This window comes from Lethenteron reissneri, chromosome 52, assembly GCF_015708825.2.
Source record: "Lethenteron reissneri isolate LAM-NWPU_2019-01 chromosome 52, ASM1570882v1, whole genome shotgun sequence".
Taxonomy (NCBI): Eukaryota; Metazoa; Chordata; class Hyperoartia; order Petromyzontiformes; family Petromyzontidae; genus Lethenteron; species Lethenteron reissneri.
The window spans coordinates 6,330,338-6,350,693 of record NC_083830.1 but is presented as its reverse complement, the minus strand read 5'-3'; the positions used below and the strand labels follow the sequence as shown (position 1 = coordinate 6,350,693).

Here is a 20,356-nt window from a genome sequence, read left to right as displayed (position 1 = left end):
GGCCTACCCGTACCCGGCCGCACCAGGGTATCGGGTAGGGTGCGGGTATCGGGTACCCGGTTGCGACCTCTGCCTACTGCTAAGAAGAACGAGCGGCAACCTGGGACAAACACTTTGAACACTCGTGTCCAATCACTCTGTGGGCTTAAGGCAAGGCCGTAGCTATGGAGTCAACATGGGGGGGGGGGGGGCAAATCTTTCAGGGGGTCTAGGGGTCCCCTTCCCCCCCCCCAGAAAAAATATCTAAATTTGAAAACTAATTTCCTGCCTAAAATATTACAAAATTCAGTAACGCATGGGATAGATTTTTTTTTATAATAATGTCTAATAGTGTATTGTATTACATTGCTCTGTTTTTACTTTTTTTTTATCATTTCTTGTTTCATTGTATGTAATGGCAGAGATTAGGGATTAATAAAGTACAACCATAACCACGATCTTATAAACAGAAATCTATGCATTGTTATATGAAGACAAGTCCAGATATTGTGGCCAAGGTTTAGCAAATTGTTGTTTTTATTTACATAGCATAGCAATGATTATTTTAAATATTTTTGATAGCAATATATTGGGGGGGACATTTTGAGCATATTTGAATATTGGAAAAGTACGTAAGAGGTGACGCCGGGGCAATTTAATACTCAAACAACCTATAATTGAATTTCGATTTAAAGCTTTCGTGACTGCAGGGATTCATCTTCTTATTCTTAGGTTTTTTCGGTAAAGTCACGTAGGTAAAACATTAAAATTAATAAAAAATAAAAGAAAAAATCACGACGTTTCGGAGGCAACACAAGCTTCCGTCTTCAGGTGGAACCGTCACAGCACGATAGCTGTATCAAGTAAATGAGAGATTACAGGAGATACCACTCCGTATATATAATGGTTGAGGAGTGGTATCTCTTGTAATCTCTCATTTACTTGATACAGCTGTCGGGCTGTGACGGTTCCACCTGAAGACGGAAGCTTGTGTTGCCTCCGAAACGTCGTGATTTTTTTATTTTATTTTACTTTTATTAATTTTAATTTTTTACCTACGTGACTTTACCGAAAAAACCTAAGAATATGAATCCTTGCAGTCACGAAAGCTTCAAATCTAGAATTCATCTTCTTGGTTCTTTCGGTAAAGTCACGTAGTCTACGTAGTCTACGTGACTTTACCCGAAAGAACCAAGAAGATGACCCTTTAATTGAGTCACTCCGTAATAGAGGTTTTTATTATTACACGTTTTTATTTAACTCACTGTCTGTTCTTCTTCTGTCTGTTGTCGTATCCTCAAATCTTGTAACTCAATTTTAACCCACTTCCCAATGTCGTATCGACTGCAAACTTGGCATACGTATGTCATACTGATGACAAGACTATATTCTATCATAAAAATCAAAAACATTTTAAAACATTCTTTTACACGCTTTTGATAAACTCACTCTGTTGTTGTATCCTCAAATCTTGTAACTCAATTTTAACCCACTTCCCAATGTCGTATCGACTGCAAACTTGGTATACTTATGCCATGCTGATGACAATACTATATTCTATCATTAAAAACAAATAATTTAAACATGATTTTGTATATGTTATGTTTCGGCTTGGGTCTAATTGTCCACGTTCCCTTACGTTATGGCAAACTTCGGGGCCACTTCCTGGAGTCGTGGAGTTCTGCCATTATTACTAGTAGGGTACATTTCATTAAAGCGTGTTTTTTTTAAAAGTATTTTTAAAATATAATTTGGGTTAGATGGCGTAAATAGATTTACCGACTGCTGGAGTGTGAGATATCAACAGACTGTGGAGCTGGGAAAGTGGAGCAAAAGTGTGGGAATTGACCCGTGGTGGGTGGTTCGCAAGGCGGACGCCTACTTGTGTTTGTGAGATATTCACTTTCTTGACACCAGGCACGACAGTTCTACATACATTTGTTTGTGTGTGTGTTGGTGCTTCTTACCATCGGGGGCTGTCTTATAATCCGAACAATACACTACGGCCCTTCTGTATATCTGTAAAAATTATATATATGAAGAGCTTTACAGCTAATCGGATTCGTCCACGATAAGGAAGCGATTCTTATTTTTTGTAAAGCGTTGGAGGCTTTCGTGACCAAATTCATCCACAATCGAGGTTTTTTTTTTGTTGGGTTAGATCGCGTAAAAATATCAATGTGTGTCGTTAAACCCGCCACCACTCGACACAGCCAATGAGTAAGGGGTTTGTCACGTAAACAGAAACATGCCATATTCTTAGGTTTTTTCGGTAAAGTCACGTAGGTAAAACATCAAAATTAATGAAAATAAAATAAAACAAAAATCACGACGTTTCGGAGGCAACACAAGTCTCCGTCATCAGGTGGGACCGTCACATTAGCTGCATCAAGTGAGGCAATGATTCAAGGCAATGATTCAATCATTGCCTCACTTGATGCAGCTAATTCGGCTGTGACGGTCCCACCTGATGACGGAGACTTGTGTGGCCTCCGAAACGTCGTGATTTTTGTTTTATTTTATTTTCATTAATTTTGATGTTTTACCTACGTGACTTTACCGAAAAACCTAAGAATATGAATCCTTGCAGTCACGAAAGCTTCAAATCTAGAAACATGCCAATTCGTTACTAGTACAGCACACCGGTGTGTTGGAGGGCAAAGCCACAACAATCTTGATTTGAAGCTTTCGTGACTGCAGGAATCCATACCATTTGGTTCTTTCGGTAAAATCACGTAGTTAGAAATAAAATCTAATATTTTAATGAAATTATTTTATGTTTTTATATAAAATATTTGTATATTTTAAAAAAATGTAATATTTTATTTTAAAATATTTTATTTTATTTCTAACTACGCGACTTTACCGAAAGAACCACAGAGTAAAGCCACAAACATCTACAAATACACAAATCTGGCTGTTTTACGGATGAGGTGTGGATATTTTTGACGATTTTAAAATCGCGATTTTTGTTTTACTCATCGCCCACCCCCCCCGCTCCACCCCGCGGGCCCCCGTAGAGGAGGAGGAGGAGCTACGGTCAGGAAGTGACGTCACACCCCCAGATTGAGCAACACAGCAGCTCGTGTTACAGAAGTCGGCAGCGGTTTCTCATCATCATCATCCTCATCATCATCCTCGTCGTCGTCAAGCTCAGCACGAACAACGCCTCATCATCGTGAAGCTCAGCACTACTCATCAGCCACCTCGCCATCATCGTCGTCTCCTTCAACACCACTCGTCGATAACTGCAGTGGTCATCATCAGCCCCCAACCCCCCCGCCTCGCCTCGATCCCCTCGTCGCGAACCTCGCGGATTAGAACCTCGCCACCCTCCACCTCATCATTCATCTCCCCCACTCATCATCTCCCCCACCCTCCTCCTCCTCCTCATCCCCTCGTCTGGTGGGCATCACCTCATTATCCGCTGGGTCGTCTCACCACCATCACTACCTCACCACCATCACTACCTCACCACCACCACCTCACCACCACCACCTCACCACCACCACTACCTCACCACCTCACCACCACCACCACACCACCACCACTACCTCACCACCTCACCACCACCACCACTACCTCACCACCACCACTACCTCACCACCTCACCACCACCACTACCACTACCTCACCACCACCACCTCACCACCCACTGTGTCGCCTGACCACCACCAACTCCCACCACCACCACCACACTACCTCACCACCTACACACCCACTACCTCACCACACCCTACCACCACCTCACACCACACTACCACTACCTCACCACCACCACCTCACCACCCACTGTGTCGCCTGACCACCACCAAAACCACCACCTCACCTCACCACCACCACCTCACCACCAACACCATCACCTTCTGTGTCGCCTGACCACCAACACCACCTCCCCTCACCACCACCACCAACACCACCACCTCACCTCACCACCAACACCATCACCCTCTGTGTCGCCTGACCACCAACACCACCACCACCACCATGAACGTCCTCGCGAAGTTGTTCGGCTCGTCGCAGGGCTCGTCCTCTGGCCCCACGGCGCAGGAGGCGATCCACAAGTTGCGCGAGACGGAGGAGATGCTCGTGAAGAAGCAGGAGTTCCTCGAGGGAAAGGTGGACGCCGAGGTGGCGCTCGCCCGGAGACACGGCACCGCCAACAAGCGCGGTGCGTACCACTGGACGATGGTCGATTTTGTTGGGTTCATCTTCTTGGTTCTTTCGGGAAATTCTGGACTTGAAGCTTTCGTGACTGCAAGGAATCATATTCGTAGGTGTTTTCGGTAAAGTCACGTAGGTAAAACATCAAAATTAATAAAATAATGAAATAAAAATAAAGATCACGACGTTTCGGAGGCAACACACTGTCCCACCTGATGACGGAGACTTGTGTTGCCTCCGAAACGTCGTGATTTATTATTTTTATTTTATTATTTTATTAATTTTGATGTTTTACCTACGTGACTTTACCGAAAACACCTAAGAATATCCTTCGGGAAAGTCACGTAGAAGGGAAGTAATAAAATAATAAAAATTTATAAAACAATAAGAAATATTCACGACGTTTCGACTGTGTGTAACTCAAGCAATCGTCATCAGGTGTGAAATCCACAGCAAGAAAATCAAGATGTTTGGTTTGTTTGACCGTATTTACAGGTTGCTTAAAACAATGTTTAAAAAAAGAGAATGATTTGTGTCTTCTTGGTTCTTTCGGTAAAGTCACGTAGAAGGGAAATAATTAAATAATGAAAATAAAACATAATAAATACAATTCTCACGACGTTTCGGCCACAACGCAAGCAGCCGTCGTGAGAATTGAATTGTATTTTATTTTTATTACTTCCCTTCTACGTGACTTTACCGAAAGAACCAAGAAGATGAATCCCTGCAGTCACGAAAGCTTTAAATCGAAATGATTTGTGTGTTTCGATTTAAAGCTTTCGCGACTGCAGGGATTAATATTCTTGGTTCTATCGTTAAAGTCACGTAGTGAAGGGAAATAATGAAATAATAAAAGCGTCGTGAGAATTTGATTGTTTTATTTTTATTCTTTTATTATTTCCCTTCTACGTGACTTTACCGAAAGAACCAAGAATATGATGTGTGTGTGTGTGTTCACACTGAGAATTCGCAACAATGCCACGAGGAATGTGCCCCCCCCCCCTGGGGCCTATGGAGACCACCTGGACAAGATCCCAGGCACGCACTGACATTGATGGTGAACACGTGGGAGGGCACTTGGGCCAGTACACGCTTTGATATTTAACTCACTCTGTCTGTCGTTGTGGTATCCTCAAATCTTGGAACTCAATTTTAACCCACTTCCCAATGTGGTATGGACTGCAAACTTGGTATACTTATGTCATACTAATGACAATACTATATTCTATCATAAAAAAATCAAAAACATATTTTAAAACATCCTTTTACACGCTTTTGATAAACTCTGTAGTATCTTCCAATCTTGTAACTCAATTTTAACCCACTTCCCAATGTGGTATGGACTGCAAACTTGGTATACTTATGTCATACTGATGACAATACTATATTCTATCATAAAAAAATCTAAAACATTTTTAAAAATTCTTTTACACGCTTTTGATAAACTCACTCTGTCGTTGTTATATCCTCAAATCTTGTAACTCAATTTTAACCCACTTCCCAATGTGGTATCGACTGCACACCTGGTATACTTGTGTCATACCGATGACAATACTATATTCTATCATAAAAATATAAATATTTTTAAACATTATTTTTTTAATGTTATGTTTCGGCTTGGGTCTAATTGTCCACGGCCAACTGACGTTGGCTGTAAATCACCACGGTCCCTGACGTTATGGCAAGCTTCGGGACCACTTCCTGGAGTCGTGGAGTTCTGCCACTACGAGTACATTTCATAAGAGCGTGTTTTTAAGAGTTTAAAAAATATTACTCATTTTGACCGCATTTTCAGGGTGCTTCAAAAATATATATATTTAAAGAATGTGCGTGTTAACACTTGTGAGAATTCTCAACAATGTCACGAGAAATATGCCCCCCTGGGGCCTCTGGAGACCACACGCGTTGACATTGATGGCGAACACGGGGGGACACTTCGACTGTTTGAAGCTATGAACGTGACATTTGTTGTCATGTTACAGTGCAGTATTATCCGTTCTTTTTCTATTAAAAGCAATAGTCCCATATATATGTTAACATTTTTAAGCACCCTGTATACTACACTGCTATATACTACACTATACACTACTATACACTACTATACACTATACACTACTATACACTATACACTACTATACACTACTATATACTACACTACTATACACTACTATACACTATACACTACTATACACTACACTACTATACACTACTATACACTACACTACTATACACTACTATACACTACACTACTATACACTACTATACACTATACACTACTATACACTATACACTACTATACACTACTATACACGACACTACTGTACACTACACTACTGTACACTACACTACTATACACTACACTACTATACACTACACTACTGTACACTATACACTACTATACACTACACTACTATACACGACACTACTATACACTACTATACACTACACTACTATATACTACACCACTATACACTACACTACTATACACTATACACTACTATACACTCCACTATACACTACTATACACTACACTACTATACACTATACACTACACTACTATACACTACACTACTATACACTACACTACTATACACTATACACTACACTACTATACACTACACTACTATACACTATACACTACACTACTATACACTACACTACTATACACTACACTACTATATACTACACCACTATACACTACACTACTATACACTATACACTACTATACACTCCACTATACACTACTATACACTACACTACTATACACTATACACTACTACTATACACTACACTACTATACACTACACTACTATACACTATACACTACACTACTATACACTACACTACTATACACTATACACTACACTACTATACACTACACTACTATACACTACACTACTATATACTACACCACTATACACTACACTACTATACACTATACACTACTATACACTACACTACTATACACTACACTACTATACACTATACACTACTATACACTACACCACTATACACTACACTACTATACACTACACTACTATATACTACACTACTATACACTACACTACTATACACTATACACTACACTACTATACACTACACTATTATAAACTACACTATTATAAACTACACTATACACTACATCACTATACACTACACTATACACTGCACTACTATACACTACACTACTATACACTACACTACTATACACTACTATACACTACACTATACACTACACTACTACATACTACACTATACACTACACTACTATACACTACACTATTGTAAACTTCACTATACACTACACTATACACTACACTACACACTACACTACTACACACAGACTACTACATACTACACTACATACTATACTATACAGGGTGCTTCAAAAAAATGTTCGCACTTCTGAGAATTTGCAACAACGCCACGAGAAATGTGCTTCGGGGCTCTGCAGACCACCTGGAGAAAATCCCAGGCACGCGTTGACAATGGTGGCGAGCAAGGGGAGACTTTTTGAAGCTATTAACATGACATTTGTTATCATGTTACAGTGCATTACACGTTCTTTTTACATGAAAAACGATAGTCCCATGTAAGTGACATTTTTTTAAAAGCACCCTGCATTTGACTTTGCCAGGTGAAGCTGCCCCTACCCCGCTGAGCTTTGCGTGTTCGCGATTTTTATTCCAGAAGCGACCTGGCCATCACGAATGGTGGTAATAGGTCGGCGAAAGTGGCTTCTCGTGGTCATAGCGTGGACTTTTATTTTTATAGCGGCAGCCAAATGCTCGAAACGTATGATGATGTTGATTTCTAAACGTGGAGGGGAAAAACCGGAGGGCCCGAAAACAAATCCACGCGACCACGGGGAGAGAGAGAGATGCAAACTCGTTAGGGTCGGGGTAGAACCCACGACCTCCTGTACACCAGGCGAGGTAGTTAACGTCTCCTAGCCACCGTGATGATGATGAGAGAGAGAGAGAGAGACGCAAACTCCAAATATACAGCAGCAGGCGTCAGGGTCGGGGTAGAACCCACAACCTCCTGTACACCAGGCGAGGTAGTTAACGTCTCCTAGCCACCGTGATGATGATGAGAGAGAGACACGCAAACTCCAAATATACAGCAGCAACAGCAGGCGTCAGGGTCGGGGTAGAACCCACGACCTCCTGTACACCAGGCGAGGTAGTTAACGTCCCCTCGCCACCGTGATGATGAGAGAGAGAGAGACGCAAACTCCAAATATACAGCAGCAGGCGTCAGGGTCGGGAACGAACCCACGACCTCCTGCATACCAGGCGAGGTAGTTAACATCTCACCACCACGACGCCCCTCCCTCTCCTCTCTCAATGCCACACGCGCTCACGGCGACGAGCATCTCCTAGCACGGACGCCCCGCTCGACCCGAGCCATATAGTTAGTTGCTCTGATTACTTGTGTCGCCGCTGTTACCTTTCGCCTTGTGGCGTTGTGCTCTCTGCTCTGAACACCGGCGGTGAGACGAGGCCAGAAAAGAGGCCGTCTCTGGTGCAGGCCAATCAGTTTCAAAGATAACGCGTGCGTTAGTATCAGAGCGTGCTTGTTTGCACGTGTTTGCGGACCTGATGCCCCTTTGGTGTTTGAACGTCTTAACGCCTCCGGTTTTATTGCCAGAAAGGCTACAAACACATTTTTACTTTTCATCATTTTCGATACTGGCTAAAAAAAAATGTCCCCGTAGATACTGAGACACCCTGAACGTACCATGCTCCAAACCCCGAGCAGAGTAGATTTGAAGTTTTCGTGACTGCAGGGATCCATACTCTTTGGTAACCTCATTTGCCAGTAAAAATATGATAATTGGTTTTTTACCCTTCTATCTGGCAACAAAACTGACACCTTTTTACAAGGAGTCATGTTTGCATAGACCGCAATACCTGCAGTCATAATACAAACAAAAGACAACTCTGATAATGTGCACTGTCCTCAAGGACAGGTATTGCGGTCTATGCAAACATGACTCCTTGTAAAAAGGTGTCAGTTTTGTTGCCAGATAGAAGGGTAAAAAACCAATTATCAGGGATCCATACTCTTTGGTTCTTTCGGTAAAGTCACTACGTCGGTGACTTTACCTACATGACTTTACCGAAAGAACCAAAGAGTATGGACCCTAGCAAAGTGTTCGTCACTCATTTTCAGGGGGGGGGCGGGGCGGCACTTTGGCCGATAAGACATCATCAGTGTGTGCGGCTGCCCGCCACACTTCATTTGAAACCATTGGGGGGTTGACAGCGGCACGACGACGACGATGATGATAGCTAGCGCGGTATTTTTACTGTCTGTGTTGTCGGTGGCGGGGGGGGGGGGGCACACTAAAGGCTACCAGGACCCCCTCCCCCAGTGACCGGCAGGGCCTTCGAACACTGCGGCGTCGAGCACTTAACCCCCCCAGCGGTTCTCAACATGTCTGGGCTGTTGTGCCGCTCCCCCCCCCTCTCCACCCCACTCCAGCCCCAATCGAGACTGTCGTCCCACCCGCCCCTCTGCAGATCGCAGAGCCACAGCGCACGGGTGTCGATGACCACACCCCGGGTCAACGCGGTGCGAGGCATTTGTTTGATATCGCGTACTCGTAGAGTGTTTGACGTTGTGTATTAGGGTTTTAATTTTCGATTTAAACCTTTCGTGACTGCAGGGATTCATCTTCTTGGTTCTTTCGGTAAAGTCACGTAGAATGGAATTAATGAAATATTATATTATTATTTTATGATGTTTTATTTTTATTATTTTATTATTAGGGTTTTGTGGCGATTCCGCTCTCCCCCCCAACCCCCCCCCACCCCCACCGAGCATTTACCAACTTTCCAAGATTCGCTCTGACCTCTATCTCCCAACAGACGCGCGCGAAATCTCGGTCAAATCACTTCCCCGAACACTGTCCTCCGCTGTAGCTCCCAGCGTGCGTCATCGCCAACGCAAACAGCAACCCGACCACCAACAACCAGTCCCCAGCACCACAACCTCTGACCTCTCGTTAAATAATGAATGTATTTGTCCGTGTTTGGCACGCGGTGCGACGCTTGCTCGTACAAGTCGGCGTACTTGTAAATGTGTTGCGTCCGAGTGGTGAGAGGTTTTTTAAGTTTGAGGTTCTTGTCGAACGAGCGTTGGCCTCGTGAAAGAGCGGCCGCGGGGGGGATCGCCGAAACGCGGAGCAATCGCAAGCCAAGGCAAAAGCGCGCCGCCGAAAATTTACATCGAAAATACTGCACAGGCGTGAATGGCCATTCAGGCAAATTCCCGTAACGGAAATATTCTAAAAAAGTTATTTGGACAAAGGTACACGCGAATGTAGGATCGTGATCTCACCGGAATGTAAACGGACGAGGCTACGTGCCGAGTACACCAAGAATGTCCTTCCGTCTCGAAAGGGGGGGGGAGGGCGGTGGGGGGGGATGCAGGTGAAATGTTTTGCATGATCTTCTTGGTTCTTTCGGTAAAGTCACGTAGAATGGAAATAATAAACTAATAAAAATAAAACATAATAAAATAATTCTCACGATGTTTCGGCCACAACGCAAGTAGCCGTCCTCAGGTGAAGAACAGGTCTGTCGGAAAGACAGCGTCCGAATGAAACACCACCAGGCTTGGCAGCGTATATTTAAGCTGGGTTGGAGGGGGAAGAGCGCCTTGACAAAGGAATTTGCATATCAAGAGTAAAGTTAAAGCGAGCCGCTGACCCCCGAACATCCCGGTGAGTCGTCGGTGTTCATCGTCGTACTCAAAATGTAACACGTGTGAGGCTTTCGCGACCAACGCTATCCACAATAGAGGTTCGTGGGTGAGATCGCCTAAATATAAAGGGTGGCGTGAAAACCCGCCGCCACCACCACCCGACACAGCCAAAATAGTAAGGTTTTGTCACGGGAACTGAGCGTGACGAATTCGTTACTGGTGTGGTGGAGAGTAAACCCACTGCAACATTTACAATCTGAGTACCGTGCCGTTTGGCCGGTAATTGCAACAACCAGCCTCATCAAGCGAAACGGCACGGTACTCGAAGTGTAAATGTTGCAGTGGGTTTACTCTCCAACACACCGGTGTGCTGATGTAGTCACGAATTTCCATGTTCTGTTTACGTGACAAACCTTACTAATTGACTGTTCCGGGTGGTGGCGGCGGGTTTTAACGACGCGTTTATATTCACGCGATCTCATACAAACCCCCACCCCCCCCCCTCTATTGTGGTGTCTATCTCGCTGAAGCACAACCACCACGAGTTCTAGGTTCCTGTGGAATTGCGACATCGTACTTCCCCCTCCGAGCTTGCCCGCTTGTTTGCCCGGCGAAACAGGGTCCCCCGCCCCCCCCAGCGCCACCTTTGAATGCTTTAGGAAATTTCCACAATTTCAAATCGTGTTTGCTTGCAAAGCCCTCGCTGGACAATGGGCCTCCCCCCTCAACCTGCCCTGCCAACACTGCCGCAGACCCCAACGCAAACACCGCCGCCACCTGCGCCGAAGCCAATGGATGCTAACGCCAATAGAAACACGAGCACCGGCAACAAAGACCGACACCACATTCTACCGGTGGCAACAAAAACCTAATGCCGACACACCGGCACCAAGCACAAACCGAGGACGAATAATACTTCGCCGTACCCCCTGCGTTGTGTACCACCTGCGTTGTGTACCCCCTGCGGTGCGTACCCGCTGCGTTGTGTACCCCCTGCGTTGTGTACCCCCGCCATCCTCGTGTGATCACCGCCGGGGCGATGCAGGCGTTGTTTATGCCGCCGCGAGGAGTGAGTCACGCGCGGAGCCACTGGCTGCGACATCTTGGCTGCCACGGAATTATAATTTTACTTTGCCAACAGCCTTGCCCGGCTTATTGTAGGCTCCAGCTAGCCGGGGTCCGGCTAGCCGGGGTTTTGTTGCGCTGCAATCCACGGGCGTTAGCAGCCACGCACGGCTACAGGGTTAGACTGGCGGTTTTCAACCCATGGGGTTTACAGGCCGGGGTGGGCGGGTGCTGACGGCGGCATGGATACCGTGCGGGAGACATTTCCAATGATAGCGCCATGCTGTTTGGTGACAAAACACCTCCGACACGGCGTGTAATACATGCCTGATTCACACCGCATTGACGCCTGCTGTGGACGTGGGACCTCTCTGGTTATGCCTTCATAACCTGGGGCGGGGGGGGCGCGGGTCTTAATTCTGGGTTGATAATTGTTTTTTTACCCGTTTATCTGGCAACAAAACTGACATCTTTTTTACAAGGAGTCATGTTTGCATAAACCCACAATACCTGCAGTCATAATGCAAACATAACCACTGTGTTAGCTGAACATTAAGACTCTGACCGCTCCTCCTCACCGTGCCCCCTCTGCCCCCCCCCACCACCACCGCCCCGGTTTAGCCGCCCTGTCGGCGCTGAAGCGCAAGAAGCGCTACGAGAAGCAGCTGGCGCAGATCGACGGCACGCTGTCCACCATCGAGTTCCAGCGCGAGGCGCTCGAGAACGCCAACACCAACACCGAGGTGCTCAAGACGATGGGCTTCGCCGCCAAGGCCATGAAGAAGGCGCACCAGGACATGTGAGACCGCACGATCCACACCGCCCACACCGCCTGTCTTGCAGCCAGCGTCACGCACAAAGCGCACTGCTGTGTCGCATGCATTCGCAGTGTCACACTTGTATATGTGTAGAGAAGTTCCGACGGACGTACTCGTAGACGGAGGTAAGTTATGGGCTTCCGCCAGGGTTTATTAAAGCTGTTGCAATATTACACAGCAGGGTGCACAACTCCCAGGGGCTAGGGGTCCTACTCTGAGTCCGGGTCCCTGCCGGCTAGCTCCGCTCTCTCTCTCTCGTGTCGGATCGGGGACTCTGCCGACTCCACCGAGCGGAGAGAGAAGCACCTCTACGGCTACCACCGGCTTCTCCCCAGACTCACTCTTCTGCCGACTCCACCGACCGGAGAGAGAAGCACCTCTACGGCTACCACTGGCTTCTCCCCAGACTCACCACTCGATCCCTCTCTCTACCCCTGGTTCCCTCTTCACCCTGCTTACTCTACCCGTTGCCACAGTGACCCCGCTCACGTCACGGGGTCTCCCTTAAGTACCCTAGGAGACGTGACGTCATCGCACTGAACGGCACACCTGACGTCACGTCCCCATTTTACTCTACATATGTATGCGTGTTGAACTCGTTTCATACGTAGCCGAGTGCGCGAATCGGAGGTGCGAGGGAAGGACAAAAAAGCCGAACGCAAAAAGCGGTTCTAAAGGAATTCGTTTGTATTCTGGATGAATTAAAAGTGCCCATAGCTCCCCCTAATATCGGAAGAGCGTTCCAGACGGCCGCAGAAGCGCAGCTGAAAGCGTGCGATGTGGTGACCGTCTTTGTTCGATGGTTCGACCTAAGCCGCTGCGGACTTCGCGTGATGGTTTCTTGCTTCTTGATGAGATCATCAAGTTCTTGCGGTTCATTTGTGGCAAACATTGCCGGTGTAACTGCCAGCGTCAAACGCTCGCCTTCAGTGGCGGTCGCCTAACCACGTGGGTTTTCGCAGACACGCAGAACGCGCGCGTTTATTTCTCTTTAGTTTAAATATTTCGGCTGGATATAAAAATCCCTCGCGATGGAAAGTATTGTTTGCAAAGGGCGTGAGTGTGCGCATGTGTGTGTGTGTGCGTGCGTGTGTGTGCGCGCGCGTGCATGTGTACGTGCGCGTGTGTGTGCGCGTGCGTGCGTGCGTGTGTGTGTGTGCGCGTGTGTGTGGGTGCGTGCGTGTGTGTGCGTGTGTGTGCGCATGTGTGTGTGGGTGCACGTGTGTGCGTGCGTGCATGCGTGTGCGCATGTGTGTAAGTACGTGCATGTTTATGTGTGCGTGTGTGTGCGTGCATGCGTGTGCGTGTATGCGTGTGCTACCCCTGGGTTGGGTCACTCTTCATTGAGTGTCTCTCCTCTGCATCTTGAGCAGTGACGGTGCAGCAGCAGTATCAGCAGCAGTATCAGCAGCAGTATCAGCAGCAGGGGCGCGTGCCAACGTAGTGGTCCCTTGCCATTCAGCGTTGGTACAAATTGACAGAACTCGGCACGTTCGTCAATAACACTGCGGCCTGGGAAACGGCCCTTCTTCACGGCACGTAATATCACTCAAGAGGTCCATTGCCCGAAACGTCGGCGATTGTAGATTTTACCTGTTAAGGCCGCAGAGTTTTACTGACGTACGTGTCAAGTCGTCGCCGCTACCAACGTAGCCGCAGCATCACCAACACAATTTGTTTCACCATTGGAACCTCCTGGTTCTAATGGTGCGACTTTTGGCGTCATCTGGTCCAACACCATGTGAGACTAGGCTCTAAGAAAAGCTGTTTCGGGTGTGGACCAATCAACTTCAAGGACAGTGCATACATTATCAGAGTTGTGTTTTTTGTTTGCATTATGACTGCAGGTATTGTGGTCAATGCAAACATGACTCTTTGTAAAAAAAAAAGGTGTCAGTTTTTTTGCCATAAAAAATGGAAAAAAACCAATTATCATAATTTGTTTCATCGAGAAAATGGTGCCTGGATCGGTGTCACGCATGGCACAATCGCCGCGGTTTACCCGCCCCCGTGTTGTTGTGAGCTTGTGACGCCAACGCCGCCGCCGCCGCCTTTTCTCCCGTCTCTGGGCAGGGACATCGATAAGGTGGATGACCTCATGGCCGACATCACGGACCAGCAGGACCTGGCGCAGGAAATCTCCGACGCCATCTCCAAACCCATGGGCATGAGCGATGACTACGACGAGGTGTGACCCCCCCCCCCCCCGACCCGTCCCTTGCCCCCTCGTCGCAGCTTGGATCTCTCCGTGAATTCCTACGTTAGTCGCCTGCGTTGTTCACTCTTCATACACGACGGAGGGGGTTTTGTTGGGTTTCGATCGCCTGAATATAAACGTGCGTGTCGTTAAACCGGACGCAGCCAAATTCGTGAGGTTTGTCACGTGCACAGAACGCACCGTCGCCTTGACGAGGCCGGCGCCTGATGATGCCGCTTGTAATTGCCGACGAAACGTCACGGCACTCGAATTGCAACGGTTGCGCGATTTTCTCTCCAACGCGCATCCGGTGTGCTGAACTCGTAACTAATCGGCGCGTTTTGTTCACGTGACAAACCTCGCTCGTTTAGCTGCGTCCGGTTGTGGCGGTGTTTGACGACGCACATTGAAGCCATCTAATTCAAATATCGGTCGCGAAATCCTACTCCGCGTTAAACTTAATTCTTCATCGTTAAGCCCCCCCCCCATTAGCTTTCCACCGTTAGCCGTTCGTCGTGGAGAGCCCTTCACCGTTATCCCCGCGTCGTTTCGTCTCCCCCGTGGCTAACCCCCCGGCGTGGTCGCGGCGCGTGCGCCAGGACGAGCTGATGGCCGAGCTGGAGGAGATGGAGCAGGAGGAGCTCGACAAGGAGCTGCTCACCGTGGGGGACGACGAGCTGCCCAGCGTGCCCAGCCAGTCGCTGCCCGGTGTGTACCGCACCGGCACAACCTCCAATCACCGCCTCGATCGCTGCCTCAGTCACCACCTCAATCACCACCTCGATCGCTGCCTCGATCGCTGCCTCGATCACCACCTCAATCACCAACTCAATCACCACCACCATGGCCACGCACGAGCGTGCTCGGCTAGCCGAACCCTCGTGTTTACCGTGCCGGCACAACCTCCAATACCACCTCAATCACCGCCTCAATCACCACCTCAATCACCACCTCAATCACCACCTCAATCACCGCCTCAACCACCGCCTCAATCACCGCCTCAACCACCACCTCAATCACCACCTCAATCACCGCCTCAACCACCGCCTCAATCACCACCTCAACCACCGCCTCAACCACCGCCTCAATCACCGCCTCAATCAGCACCTCAATCACCACCTCAATCACCACCTCAATCACCGCCTCAATCACCACCTCAGTCACCACCTCAATCACCGCCTCAATCACCGCCTCAACCACCGCCTCAATCACCGCCTCAACCACCGCATCAATCACCACCTCAACCACCACCTCAATCACCGCCTCAATCACCACCTCAACCACCGCCTCAATCACCACCTCAACCACCGCATCAATCACCACCTCAACCACCGCATCAATCACCACCTCAATCACCACCTCAACCACCACCTCAACCACCGCATCAATCACCACCTCAATCACCACCTCAACCACCGCCTCAATCACCGCCTCAACCACCGCCTCAATCACCGCCTCAATCACCACCTCAACCACCGCATCAATCACCACCTCAACCACCGCATCAATCACCACCTCAATCACCACCTCAACCACCACCTCAACCACCGCATCAATCACCACCTCAATCACCACCTCAACCACCGCCTCAATCACCGCCTCAATCACCACCTCAGTCACCACCTCAGTCACCGCCTCAATCACCGCCTCAACCACCGCCTCAATCACCGCCTCAACCACCGCATCAATCACCACCTCAACCACCACCTCAATCACCGCCTCAATCACCGCCTCAATCACCGCCTCAACCACCGCCTCAATCACCACCTCAATCACCACCTCAATCACCACCTCAATCACCACCTCAATCACCGCCTCAACCACCGCATCAATCACCACCTCAACCACCACCTCAATCAGCACCTCAATCACCACCTCAATCACCACCTCAATCACCGCCTCAATCACCACCTCAATCACCACCTCAATCACCACCTCAATCACCACCTCAATCACCGCCTCAATCACCGCCTCAACCACCGCCTCAATCACCACCTCAACCACCGCCTCAATCACCGCCTCAATCACCGCCTCAATCACCGCCTCAATCACCGCCTCAATCACCTCCTCAATCACCGCCTCAATCACCACCTCAACCACCACCTCAATCACCACCTCAATCACCGCCTCAATCACCACCTCAATCACCACCTCGATCACCACCTCGATCACCACCTCAATCACCGCCTCAATCACCGCCTCAATCACCGCCTCAATCACCGCCTCAATCACCCCTCAATCACCGCCTCAATCACCGCCTCAATCACCGCCTCAATCACCGCCTCAATCACCGCCTCAATCACCGCCTCAATCACCGCCTCAATCACCGCCTCAATCACCGCCTCAATCACCGCCTCAATCACCGCCTCAACCACCGCCTCAACCACCGCCTCAACCACCGCCTCAATCACCGCCTCAATCACCGCCTCAATCACCGCCTCAATCACCGCCTCAATCACCGCCTCAATCACCGCCTCAACCACCACCTCAATCACCACCTCAACCACCACCTCAACCACCACCTCAATCACCACCTCAACCACCACCTCAACCACCGCCTCAACCACCACCTCGGTCACCGCCTCAATCACCGCCTCAATCACCGCCTCAATCACCGCCTCAATCACCGCCTCAATCACCACCTCAATCACCACCTCAATCACCACCTCAACCACCACCTCAATCACCACCACCGCCGCGCACGCGCGGACGGCAACTCCCCGGTGTGCACCGCATCGGCACAACCTCCAAACGCACCCAGCCAGCCGCTGCCCGGCACGCGCCACACCGATAACCGCGCTGGCACCGCCGTGTAACCACACCGTCACCCTAACCACCAGCACCACACACCCGACGCATGTACACAAACACACAACAACCAACACCACACGAAATTGCGCGCACACACAAACCATTCATCATCGAGACACCAAGCGTACCTCCCGACTCCTGCCCATGCCACCCATACCCCTGCCCGTGCCCCCCCCTCCCACCGTAATCCTACCCCCCCTGACCCCACCCCCCCCTGACCCCCCACCTCCCGTGTCGTGCAGCTGCGGGGAAGAAGGTGGTGGTGGCGGAAGACGAAGATCTGAAGGAGCTGGAAAACTGGGCCTCCTAAAGCACACAGTCGCCCTTCATCGTGGGCGGTGGCGGTGGTGGTGGGCAGCGCACGATGGTGGTGGTGGTGGTGGGGGGGCTGTGGAGTTGGGTATGGGAGCTCACAAGGCCTTCCCTTGTCACCAGAACCCAGCGACCACACCCCGCAGTCTACGCGTGCTAAGAAGACACTGTAAAACCACAGTTAATGCATCTATATATGTGTGTGTGTGTCTGAGAGTTCATAGCCAGACTGTCGTCGTCGTCGGTGTTTGCTTGAGCGATTGCGCCAATTTATAATAAGTTCAGTTGCCGGGGGGGTGGGGTGGGGGGGGCTTGGGAGGGGGTGGGGGGCGCTTCCCCGGTGACGGCCGCCCTACTCGCTGTGGTGGATCGGTGCCACAGAGCCACCAGAGCCGCGACAAATCAAACTTCGTAACGCCATCGTCCTGTACATTTTTACTGTGAAGAGCCGTTTTCAACGTTGAAGACAAACAACTCTATTCAAATCCGCTTGCTAGTGATGCACAGTGCGGGACTGCACGGGGGAGGGGTGGGGTTAGGGGGGTTAGGGGGGGGGGGGTTAGCGGGGGGGGGGTCAGGGGGGGTGGTGGGGACGTTGGCAAGAGACTACTAAGGGGACGCGACAGTGCGTCGATTCGTAATCGAGCGGTCTCGATTCCCGCGAGATTTGTCGAGCCTGGGCTTGTCCCCATTTGTCTTGATTAATCGGTGACGCTGCCAATAGCTCGCTTCTGTTACTCGACTAACCAGATAGCAAGTTGGGGGTGAGGGGGAAGTATCACCTCTGTTCCCAGGTGTGCCACTGGACGGGAGGTCGGGTGGTGTGGCTTGAGGGAGGGCGGGAAGCGAGAGCGGCTTCCGATTCTACAGGGGTCGATTAAATGTGGTCGATAAAATTCTATTTTAGTCGATTTAACCGAGGCAATCGTCGCAGCTGGAGATGAGCGCGCGTGTTAGAACGGACGTTCTGCGGTTTGTGTGTGCAAGCGGGTCACGTGACCAGCCTCCCCCCTCCCCCCCGCGCTAAATATTTCACAATACAAATATAGAAATACTATTATATTGAGTTGAATAATAAATCGTAACAACACTACTCAGGAAAGCCTCCACAGCATTTTTTTCACAAGGTCGGGGAGGGGTGGTGGCTGCTGCTCCAGTAGGGGGGGGTGGGGGGGGGAGTTTGGCTTCGCGCGAGAGGAGGAAACCGGAGGAATCTGGAGGAAACTGGAGGAAACCGGAAGAATTTGGAGGAATCCGGAGGAATCTTGGGGAAACCGGAGGAAACCGGAGGAATCCGGAAGAATCTGGAGGAATCCGGAGGAACCCAGAAGAAACGGGAGGAATTCGGAGGAATCCGGAGGAATCTTGGGGAATCTTGGGGAAACCGGAGGAAACCAGAAGAAACCGGAAGAAACCGGAGGAATCCGGAAGAATCTGGAGGAATCCAGAGGAAACTGGAGGAAACTGGAGGAAACCGGAGGAATTTGGAGGAATCTGGAGGAATCCGGAGGAATCTGGAGGAATCTTGGGGAATCTTGGGGAAACCGGAAGAAACCGGAAGAAACCGGAGGAATCTGGAAGAATCCGGAGGAATCCGGAGGAATCGGGAGGAAAGCCCCGGTGGTGGTCACCCATCCCACGTGCTCTGCCACGCTCACGCCTGGCTTGGTGTCCGAGCACGGGCGAGATTGTGTTCGTTCAGGTTCGAGTCGAGTGGCGTCCTGGGGAAATGTGATAACGGCACAGAGGGTCGGCTTTTTGTCGAGACGGTTTTTTTTTTCGTGGATGGGGAGAAAGTGTAAATTATTTAGTTGTATGACCTAATTTGGGGAGACGATACAAATAAAAGCTACGAAAGAAGCGGATTGCAAAGTTCCCCGACGCAGCAAGACGTGGGTTTAAATTTTCTTCCGTGTGCGCGTGTGCGGGTCAACTTTTTCCACGACTCTAAAAAGTCAGACTTATCTAGAATCACAATCTATTGAAGCCTTGGGCGTGTGAGGGTGTGGTGGTGGTGGTGGGGGGGTGTTTTAAACCTTGCACCTTCTCGCGTTCGTCTTGGCACGCAAAAGAACGGTGGGGGGGGGGGTTGATGCTGGTGGGTGCGGGGTGGGGCAGGCGAGGGAGTGGCGATTACAGCTTTTTATTATCGCAAACTCGCTCGGAAATGAACGTGAACACAGCCACGCGGTCTCGACACCTTCCACTCTCTCGAAAGATAAAGATCGCCCGTATAGCCTGCAGAGACTTGCGGGGGCAAGTGCCGTTAGCGAGTAGCGCGTACGAACGGCCCCGC

General features: G+C 49.2%; 1 protein-coding gene across 1 annotated transcript; it reads left to right on the top strand.

Moving 5' to 3' along the window:
* The first annotated feature begins 3,793 nt into the window (after positions 1 to 3,793).
* Positions 3,794 to 19,935, top strand: LOC133355837 (charged multivesicular body protein 4b-like). Its single transcript, XM_061573238.1, has 5 exons — positions 3,794 to 4,150; positions 12,544 to 12,721; positions 14,814 to 14,928; positions 15,537 to 15,645; positions 17,991 to 19,935. Exons 1-5 carry the CDS (start codon positions 3,967 to 3,969, stop codon positions 18,056 to 18,058), a joined length of 654 nt encoding a protein of 217 aa, XP_061429222.1. The 5' UTR covers positions 3,794 to 3,966; the 3' UTR covers positions 18,059 to 19,935.
* Positions 19,936 to 20,356: the final 421 nt, after the last annotated feature.